We start from the raw sequence: 10,184 nt of genomic DNA, 5'->3' as shown, positions 1-10,184 counted from the left end.
ATGCATTAGGCGAGGTATATCTAGTAGGGATAAGGAGGTCCTGCTTCCGTTGTACAAGGCGCTGGTGAGACCTCATTTGGAGTACTGTGTGCAGTTCTGGTCTCCCATGTTTAAAAAAGATGAACTCAAACTGGAACGGGTGCAGAGAAGGGCCACTAGGATGATCAGAGGAATGGAAAACCTGTCGTATGAAAGGAGACTAGAGGAGCTTGGGTTGTTTAGTCTGACAAAGCGAAGGCTGAGAGGGGATATGATTGCTATCTTTAAATATATTAGAGGGATTAATACAAGGGAGGGAGAAGAATTATTCCAGCTTAGTACTAACGTAGATACGAGAAGGAATGGATATAAACTGGCCGTGGGGAAGTTCAGGCTTGAAATTAGACAAAGGTTTCTGACCGTCAGAGGGGTGAAATATTGGAACGGCCTTCCGAGGGAAACGGTGGGGGCGAGGGACCTGTCTGGTTTTAAGATTAAGTTAGACAAGTTTATGGAGGGAATGGTTTAATGGTAAAACATAGTAGTCAAGGAAAACCAAGCAATGGTAGGTAAATAGCATAATGGCTAAAAGGGGTCAGGATGGAGACTCTTGCCTATATGCTCGGGGTCTTACTGATCGCCATATTTGGGGTCGGGAAGGAATTTTCCTCCAGGGCAGATTGGCTGAGCCTCTGGAGGTTTTTTGCCTTCCTCCGCAGCATGGGGCAGGGATCTCTAGCAGGAGGGTCTCTGCCGATTGAAGTCACTAATAACAGGATTGGGGACTTCAGCAGCAGAGTCCAGGGAAGGGGTAGGGACGGTTTTATGGCCTGCAGCATGCAGGGGGTCAGACCAGATGATCATAATGGTCCCTTCTGACCCTAAAGTCTATGAGTCTATGAGTCTATGAGGTTCTTAAAAAGAAGGCTTTTAATTAAAGAAAAAAGGTAAAAAATATCTCTGTAAAATCAGGATGGAAAATAACTTTACAGGGTAATCAAACTTAAAGAGCTCAGAGGACCCCCCTCTAGCCTCAGGTTCAAAGTACAGCAAACAGAGGTAAACACTCTAGTAAAAGGTACATTTACATGTTGAGAAAACAAAGTAAAAACTAACACGGCTTGCCTGGCTGTTTACTTACAAGTTTGAAATATGAGAGACTTGTTCAGAAAGATGTGGAGAACCTGGATTGATGTCTGGTCCCTCTCAGTCCCAAGAGCGAATGACTTCCCAAATAAAGAGCACAAACAAAAGCCTTCCCCCCACCAAGATTTGAAAGTATCTTGTCCCCTTATTGGGCCTTTGGGTCAGGTGTCAGCCAGGTTATCCGAGCTTCTTAACCCTTTACAGGTAAAAGGATTTTGGAGTCTCTGGCCAGGAGGGATTTTATAGTACTGTACACAGGAGAGCTGTTACCCTTCCCTTTATAGTTATGACAACTCTGGTTATACAGTGCTCTGTATACATTTGTGAAGGAGGAGTGATGAAACCCCAGTCACAGCCGGGGTCCAGCCCCACAGAGCGCCAGCCTGGCCCTGTGGGGTGGGGGTGGGAGGGCGACATGGAGAGCAGTTTGGTCCGATGGAGGGCACTGCTGCCAGGTGGCTCATGGGGAGGGGCGGGGGTGGGCTGTGGCGTATGAAGAGTTCAGGTTGTTTTGGAACGGGAGGGGTAGCCATGTTCAGGGGGGAGTTGGGGTGTGGGTGCGACCCCAAGTTGGGGGGAATGGTGCAGGGGAACCCTGGGTTTGGCAGGGAGCCCCCAGTCAGCAAAACGGCTGAGCGAGCTGGCTGCCCGGGACAGGCTGAGGATGTCCCCGCTTGCAGCGTCATGCTCCAGCCTGGTGAGGGCACCAAGCGCAGCCTGCAATGGGCAGACTGGGGGGTGGGGGTGGCTCCCAGCACGGACAGCGGAGATGGGAGGTGGGAAGGGGAAAGGTCAGTGCCCTGGGGAGGGGGATCCCCCGCTCCCCCACTGCAAAAACGCACACCCCCACCTCACCACCAGCAACCGAGATGGGGAGGACAGCTTAGTGCACGGGGGGGAGGGGTCCCTGATACTCCCAACTGCAAAATAGCAACCCCCTCCCCCCTGTCTGCACCCCAGATGCTGAGGAGGGAGGAGGAAACCTTCCAGCTGCACCTCAGCAGCTCCCAGCTTCCCTCTCCCTGAAAACATCCCTCTTTCCAAACCTGCCCCCCAAACTCCCCCCTACGCACGCTCTCCACGCAGGCTCTGTCAAGAAGGTCAATTAGACAGGGCCTTGTGTCCTGGGGATGCACTGAAGGGCCGTGGTCAGGAGGGGACTGGAAAGATGCAGTTTGGGGGGGGGGCAATGCCCCTTCACATTCCCCCCCATCTTCACCCCTGCCAGTGGACCAGCCAGGGCTACATCATGGCCCATTTTTTGGCTACAGCCCACGATTTAGGAGCCCTGCCCGAGGGTGAACTTCATCAGGCCCAGCTGACTTGTTCTTTAGCCTGTTCTTTCCCTGTTCGGGGTGCTCCTGCCCCTGGCTGTTAGCATTAATGGTGTTCAGCATCTGGTCACAGTGAACTTTGATTGAAGTGACTGAAGCCAAACAGGCAGGAAATGCTCAGAGATGCTCAGAGGACGTCAGCCTGACAGATAAATACACTGCTAGGAGCTGGATTATACCTTGTGATGGGTGGAGTTAAAATCTCATTGACACAGCTGTGAGGATGCACGCTTCATTTAAGACAGCTGGAAGCAACAGGTAAGGGGGCCTCGTGTAGAACAAGCCATGATGGTGTGTGCCCAGAAACTAGCCCCAGGTGGGCAGAGGATGCCACCGAGCATTGTTCTGAGCTGGTGCGTGTGTGAAAGAGACAAGCCGGGCAGTGCAGCCAGGACACGGAGGCAGAGCAGGAAAGCCGAGCAGAGCCTGTGAGCATGGTGTGATCTTGGGAGGAGCATAGAGAGCTTTTGGGCCAGGTGCTGGCTAAAGAGGCTTGGAGCTGAGAGCAGGGAGGCTAATCCCTGCTGTTGGTTCCTGCTGTGTTTGGAGAAGCAGGACTCTGTATGTTCCTTGTCAATAAACAAGACATCAAAAGATTACCAGACTCCATTGCCAATTTCTGCTCCCCACTGGAACATCCCCAGGGCCCCAAACTTTGACTAGCCCCTTGGGTTGAAGAGGGACACCAATATCTTTATTGTGCGGTTTCGTTGCACGTCTATCTAATCTCAGTGGTTTATCAGCAACTAATTACTGTTGCAATGTTTTCTCATGTAATAACCATATTTATTAAAAACACAGAGGGCAGATTTTTGAACCCAAACTCACCACTGCTAATACATGCAGGATTCAGATGTAAAGTCCTGGCTTTGAGTCATCCCCCATTTAAATGCTCAATGACAGTTGCTAGAAATCCAGTGTCATGATTCATTGATCACTAATGCCAAGGGGCAGTGGCAGGGCTGGGAGAAGCAGAGGTTAATGTGGGTCTAAAGTCGTAGTGAGTGACATGGCTTCCAGCGAGGCAGAGTGGAAGCGGGGGTCCAGTTATACACACCAATCACGCTTTTCGTGTCATTCGAACGCACCGGCGGGGTCGGCTCTCAGCATTTATTCCAGGGGATTTACCATGCAGAAGCCAACAGGAAGGGAGTGAGCAGAGTAGAGGCATTGCAGGGACTGCACTGATTAGGTGGGGGATGGCGCGCCGTGTCTGATCTAATATTGTCTCCCCTTCTCAGCGGCGCTGGCTCCCAAGGAGGATGGGCTCCTCCTGCCGGACCCAGCACACATCTGTTGGCTTAACCAGGATGAGGGAAGACCTGCACTCCCCACTCTTACAGAACCCTGCCCAGTAGATGAAGCCTTTCCCATTGAGCAGGACATTCTGACACTTGTCGTACCACCAGCCTCCATAGCTACTTGCGCAATTCCCACTGGCCTGGTCCTGATCCTTGTCAGTCGTGCTGAACTTCATGTTGTCGTGTATGCCCCCCAGGCCGGAGTGGTAGGTGGTGAGATAGTCCTCGCCGTCCCCAGAGTACCTGCCCAGCCTCAGCGGGTACCCGCTCAGCTCATCCTCGACACTGAAGATGTCGTACTCTGCATAGCGGGTGTTGTTGGATTTGTCCTTCACGACAAAGCGGACCTTGTAGATGTTCTGCCGCGTGAGCAGGGACAGGTACTCGTTGCCCAGCCAGTAATCCTGCTGCACGTTCCCAAAGCCGTACTTGTAGGTGCTCCAGGACTCCTTCCAGGTGATCTCTGTGTTGTAAGAATTTCTCTGGACAACGGTCCAGCCTTTGCCTTCGGTGTCCATGTCACACCACACCACTCGAGGGGGAGAGCCTGCCGGCTGGATGACATGGACCCCGCTGGGACTGTCCCTGGGAATGTTGCTGCAGTCTTTGGGGAACCCTGAAATGCCACGGACATCAGGTTAAGGGGGCAGGTGGGGGTGGGGGAGTGAGTGCTAGCTAGCTCAATCAAATCAGCCTGGGGTAACTGGAGGCTGGGTTTTAGAGGCAGGTCCTGTGTATTTCACAATACTACAGCCACAGAATCCGCCCCGGCCATTCCTGGCCACAGAATCTGGCTCCAGATCTTACACTTTCATTTTACCAATAAAATAAAATAAGAATAGTTTCTTGCTCTGCTGGTTTTGAAGAAACCTTGAAGAGATGAATCAAGTGTAAACCAAGGCTCTGTATCCTTCCTGAGTCCGTACTGCTAAAGAAATCGTTTGGGGAGGGTGGGGGAGACGCTGCCAGATCCATCTCAGTGAATGTCAATTATGAAACCCGTCAGTGACAATTTAAATGGGAGTTTTCAAAGAGCCTAAGGGAGTTTGACACCCGACTGTGATTGGAATTCAGTGGGATTTAGGCACCCAACTCCCTGTGGTGCCTTTGAAAATTCCAGACATCCTATCGAGGGGCTTGTCTTTGGGGCGGAAATTGTCCCGAACTATCCTGGTAGAATGAGAGCACTGTGGTTATACTGCCCCTCCCCTCCCCAGGGTCCTCCCTCGAGCCTGAGCCCCCCAGCTCCCCTACCCCCCAGACAATCCCCCTGTGTGCCCCTCCCCCATAGCTGAGCCGAGGGGGAGGAGCTGCTGAGCACTGCGGGGGCAGGGGCTCAGGGCCACCTCTGGAGCTGGCTCGGCCCCTGGCCTGCCTGGGCAAGCCCCTGAGCAGCTCCCAGAGCCGCTGGAGGTGTGGGGAGAAGGGAATGAAAACCCCTGACAAGGAGGAACTGGCTCTCCCTGCTGCCTGGACTCTGGGGGCAAGGCTTCTAGGCATGAGCGAGAGATCCCCAGCTGTTAGCCGGGGCTAGCCCTAGTATAGGAGTTGGTGAGATTGAAGGGTAGAACTCCCAGCCAATTTGGGGGGGTGCCTGGTTCCCACACGCTGCCCTGCGGTGGGCACCAGCGCTCTTTAGTCACTGCCGGGGGCTTGGCAGCCGTTACCGGAGAAAGGGATAACGAAGCTGTGTAAAGCAAACAGGCAGTCGAGCAGCACCTCCCCCACCCCGGCGGGCCCATTCCCAGGCGCTGGAGGCCTGCGAATGGGAGTAGTGGGCTCACTAGCGCAGGCCGGCCTTGCGAACCCTTCGGAGAACTCAGCGTTTCTTTGGGCCCAGCGCTGGCGGGGGGGCGGGAAGGTGCATTCAGTGGATAAGTGGATCTAGGGGTGACCCCGGCATGGGGGAGAGGAGCAGAATCAGGCCCACAATGCCCTGATCTTGGATATGGCAGATGATAGAAGCTCTCCGACGGGTTCTCTACTCACCCCTCTCGACCTTCTTGTGGGCCAGGGCCCCGTTGCCCTGCACGGGGGCTACGCAAAGGAGCGCCATCATGGACAGCGCAGACAGAAGCAGGAGAGAGCTGGACTGGAACCCTGCAGGGGACAGAAACCGCTGGACATGAGACCAGGAGAGAGTTTCACAAGTGCCTAAATCCCACTAGAAATCACTGGGATTTAGACACTTAAGTGACTTAGACGCTAAGGCCAGAGTTTTCAGAGGGCTCAACTACTGGGCCAGATTTTCAGAAGAGCTCAGCTCCCAGGTAGGCACCGCAGGACATGGCTGGATGTTCAAAGGGGATCAGTATGGGGGGGGTTGGCCCAAGTCTCTGGAGACGGGGTGAAGCCCACCATTCACCTCTCCCCCGGCCCGGCCACTGTCTCCGTCTCTGCAGCCGGCCCGATTAGCACACAGCTGGGTCCCAACTGCATGGTAAAAACCATTCAAAGATTGCGGCTCCGATGGCCTGGCTCCCGGGTCCCGGGCGGGTCAGGGCCGGCTGGAGCGCTCCCTGTGGTGGGGAAGGAGCTGCCGCCTCTCTCCCCCCGCTGCACCGCTGCAAGGGGAGTGCTGCTCGGAGCAACCCCCTCTGTCCCAGCTCCCCCCGTCCACAGTCACTACCACCAGCCGGAGGGCAGTGCCCGCTCACCCACACAGAGACAGCAGCTGGGCAGCCTCCGGCAGGGCTCTGCCCCCCTCAGATGAGTGCCAGGTGAGAGGGGCCCAGGGCACAGAGCTGTTGTGTGCTCCACGCCAGGCATGCTGCCCCCTGCACTGCAGCCCAGCAGCCCAGAGGGGGACACGCTGCTGACACTGCAGCTGTTCTGTGGGCCCAGCTCAGGCCAGGCTTAAAGTGGGCAGAGTCGCCAGGGGCCACAGTCCTGGCCAAAAAGAGTTCAAAATGGAGCCGGGTCGCCGAGGGGTGCACTGTAAGCGCTGCCCTAGCAAGGGCATGTAGGGTTACCATACGTCCGGATTTTCCCGGACATGTCCGGCTTTTTGGACTCCAAATCCCCGTCCGGGGGGAAATCCCAAAAAGCCGGACATGTCCGGGAAAATCGGACATGCGGTCGGTGGCTCGGGTGCCTGGCCGGGGGCTCGGGGGCCTGGCCGGCGGTGCCGGGCCGGGGGCTCGGCCGGCGGTGCTCGGGGGGGCCCGGGGCCGGGCGGCTCGGCCGGCGGCTCGGGTGCCGGGCCGGGGGCTCGGCCGGCGGTGCTCGGGGGGGGCCCGGGGCCGGGCGGCTCGGCCGGCGGCTCGGGTGCCGGGTGCCGGGCCGGGGGCTTGGCCGGCGGTGCTCGGGGGGGGCCCGGGGCCGGGCGGCTCAGCCGGCGGTGCTCGGGGGGGGCCCGGGGCCGGGCGGCTCGGCCGGCGGTGCTCGCGGGGGGGCCCGGGGCCGGGCGGCTCGGCCGGCGGTGCTCGGGGGGGGGGCCCGGGGCTGGGCGGCTCGGCCGGTGGTGCTCAGGGGGGGGGCCCGGGGCCGGGCGGCTCGGCCGGCGGCTCGGGTGCCGGGTGCCGGGCCGGGGGCTCGGCCGGCGGTACTGGGGGGGCCTGGTGCCGGACCGGGCCGGGGGGCTCGGCCGGCGGCTCGGGTGCCGGGCCGGGTGCCGGCGGTGCTCGGGGGGGCCCGGTGCTGGGCCGGGCCGGGGGGCTCGGCCGGCGGCTCGTGTGCCGGGTGCCGGGCCGGGTGCCGGCGGTGCTCGGGGGGGCCGGGTGCCGGGCCGGGAGCTCGGCCGGCGGTGCCGGGCCGGGCCGGGGGCTCGGGGGACGGGCTGGGGACCTGCGGTGCCGGGGGTGGGCCGCGCCTCCTCCCCCCCCCCCCACACACCCCCCCTCACACACACACACCCCCTTACCTGCTTCAGGCTTCCCGCGACTCAAATGTTCGCGGGAAGCAGGGGAGGGGGCGGAGACTTTGGGGAGGGGGCGGGGTTGGGGCGGGGCTGGGGGCGGGGCTGGGGCCCCTTTAAAGTGTCCTCCTTTTGGAGGCACTAAATATGGTAACCCTAGGGCATGGCCATTTATTTCAGCCGGGATTAACATAGACACCCCTCCCCCTCCCCACACATGCTTTTCCCAGGCCACCTTCAGCACTCAGCGCAGGGATTCACAATGACCTTGCCGGGATCAGCAGCCCAGAGCAATCCAGACTCTTGGACAGAAACCTGCTCATTCACCCCCCGCCCCCCCCGCAGGTATATCTATCCCGGCCCTGGTATTACATCTTGTGTAGCTGCAGCCCACATAATGCAGAGCACTGCATATGCAGCCCCCAATGGTAAATAGGTTGAGAACCCTCCATCATTGTATTCATGTGATGTTGCAAAGTTAGAAAGTCCATAACTAACCCCACAAGTGACCGTGATACAAACGTGCAAATGAATTAGAGAGCGAGAGAGAGAACACCGTGTAAACGACACACAGAAACACACTGTTGCAATGGAAACACTTTGCCCAGACATCATCCACAGACAGATTTAATTGGAAACACCTTCTTTTTGGAGCTGCCTGGACCCCAAATTCTTCAGACAATGTCACAGCCCAAGTAACTGTGACACGCTGCCAGCAATCTCAGGTATCCTTGTGCGAGAGAGGAGAGAGGCGTAACCCCATGGCAGGCAAAGGGTTAACGCTTTAAAGGAGAAGGATTTCAGTGAGTCTGACAAGCCAGAACTACAATGTTTGGAACTGAAGTGAAATAACAATCTGGAGTCACTCATCCTTGAAAACACGCCTCCCCTTCTCCTGACGCCCCAGAGGAGAGGGGACGCTGCCAGCTAGCAGCCGTTCACACACTCTAATAGTCTAAGACACAGAGGGCCTGAGTTCGACCTGTGACCTTGGAAAACTCATTACACTGCACCATACCTCAGTTTCCCCATTTTAAAACATGGTTTATGCTAGTTCCTTTGTGTTCTAAAGTACTTTGGCCCCAATGCCCAAAGGTACCTGGGGCAGGGCGGGAGGATTCCTGCCTAGGGTCCAGCAGAGCGCTGGGCAGGGGATCTCCGCCAGGCTCCTGGTACCCCATGGCCCCGGGGGCACTCTTTACCCACCAGGAGGCACTGCCAGACTCCTAGCTAGCCAGGCTCATGCTGCAGCATGCACTTGCTGGGGGAAATGCTGCTCCGTTTCAAAGGAAAAGCAGCATGTACCTCACTGCGCCCCCATCCCTTGTGCCTTGGCCAGGCGGGGTCGGGAAAGCAGAGGATGCACCAGGACTCCCCTCCCCCTTGTGCACCTGCCCGGGCTGAGGGGCGGCACTGAGAGGAGTGCAGGCTGCCCCTCTCTATGCGGTAGTTACTGCGTCTGTCTGGGCACGTTCCTTCCTGTGCCCGGGCACTCAGGGCACATGGTGTCCCACAGGGGCCACATAGCATGCCCTGCCACTGCACCTCCCCCACGTGCCTACACCGCCTGGGGCTCTGGTGCCCACCACCAGGCTCTGGCCCTACATCTCCAGGCTGTGTGAAATACTGGGCATTTCAATAAAACTCACCCATCCCGAGGCTGCAGGTGAGTCGACGAGTTAGCACCCTGAAGCGTCCCACTTCCACATCAGAAACCAGAGCCGGGGCTCCATGCCTTTATGGGGAAAACGCCACTCCACACCCAGCTTATCTTGCTTTTTCAACCGCTGGCCTCAAGCCTGGCCTGTGGGCAGGGAGGGAGCCCCCTCCGGAACGTCTGCCCAGCCTTTATTTACCGCAGATACCAGATTTCTTGGGCTCCCTCCCTCCTCGCCGAGAATGCCAACGTTTCTGAAGCCGGGCAGGTGTGAGCCAGGGATTTAATTTCTCAGTGGGACTCTGCGGCATTACCGTACCATCGGCCTTCCAGACGAAGGACGCACTAAATGGAGAGGATCAAGCCAGAGGAGATGGCAGGAACGGGGGTTGTGCAGAACGCGATGGGGGTGTAACGCTTGTGCCAGGTGGTATTGGCAGTGACAAGGACGAGAATCAGGATCTCGGGGTTCCTCTTATCATTGCAAAGCAGAACCAGCTGGAGCACCCCTTCCAGAAATCTGGGAAACTGACCAGCATGCCCCTAACAGGCAGCTGTTCCCCCGTTGCGAGCGCTGAGTCTGAGTCTAACACACGAGAACTTTTATTCAGAGGAGAAAGAAACGCAGCATGAACTGGGAAACCACCACAAAGTGACTCAGCAGTATGTGAACTGTGAGTGAAACGCCCGCTCTACAATCCATTGGGCAGCAGCCCCTTGCCTCAGTTTCCCAGCTTGGGATGAGAGAGTCCAATGGATGAATGTCCCTTTGGCACACCCCTCCCATTTTCCCTCTGCTGTCCCCTTACCCAGTTTACGGGCCCAGCTCAGCAGAGTTTGAGAGTTCAGGTGGGGTTGGGGGCGGGGGTTCGCCTCCTGCCCCAGGGAGAGAAGGGGTGGGCCAGGGATGC

The 10,184-nt window shown here is 57.7% G+C and overlaps 1 protein-coding gene across 1 annotated transcript; it reads right to left on the bottom strand.

The window, feature by feature from the left end:
- Positions 1-589: 589 nt before the first annotated feature.
- Positions 590-9,758, bottom strand: LOC135975770 (fibrinogen-like protein 1-like protein). The gene is made up of 3 exons (XM_065568042.1): positions 9,266-9,758; positions 5,750-5,860; positions 590-4,376 (listed from the first exon to the last, which is right to left on the bottom strand). Exons 1-3 carry the CDS (start codon positions 9,267-9,269, stop codon positions 3,697-3,699), a joined length of 795 nt encoding a protein of 264 aa, XP_065424114.1. The 5' UTR covers positions 9,270-9,758; the 3' UTR covers positions 590-3,696.
- Between the last annotated feature and the right edge of the window lie 426 nt (positions 9,759-10,184).

This window comes from Chrysemys picta, chromosome 15, assembly GCF_011386835.1.
Source record: "Chrysemys picta bellii isolate R12L10 chromosome 15, ASM1138683v2, whole genome shotgun sequence".
NCBI lineage: Eukaryota > Metazoa > Chordata > Testudines > Emydidae > Chrysemys > Chrysemys picta.
This window is presented reverse-complemented; position numbering and strand designations above follow the sequence as displayed.

Bases quoted from the DNA above. Each gene is read 5' to 3' on its own strand.
- LOC135975770 (XM_065568042.1), bottom strand. The intron at 4,377-5,749 runs GTGAGTAGAGAA...GTGGCATTTCAG, and splicing joins CCACAAGAAGGTCGAGAGGG to GGTTCCCCAAAGACTGCAGC.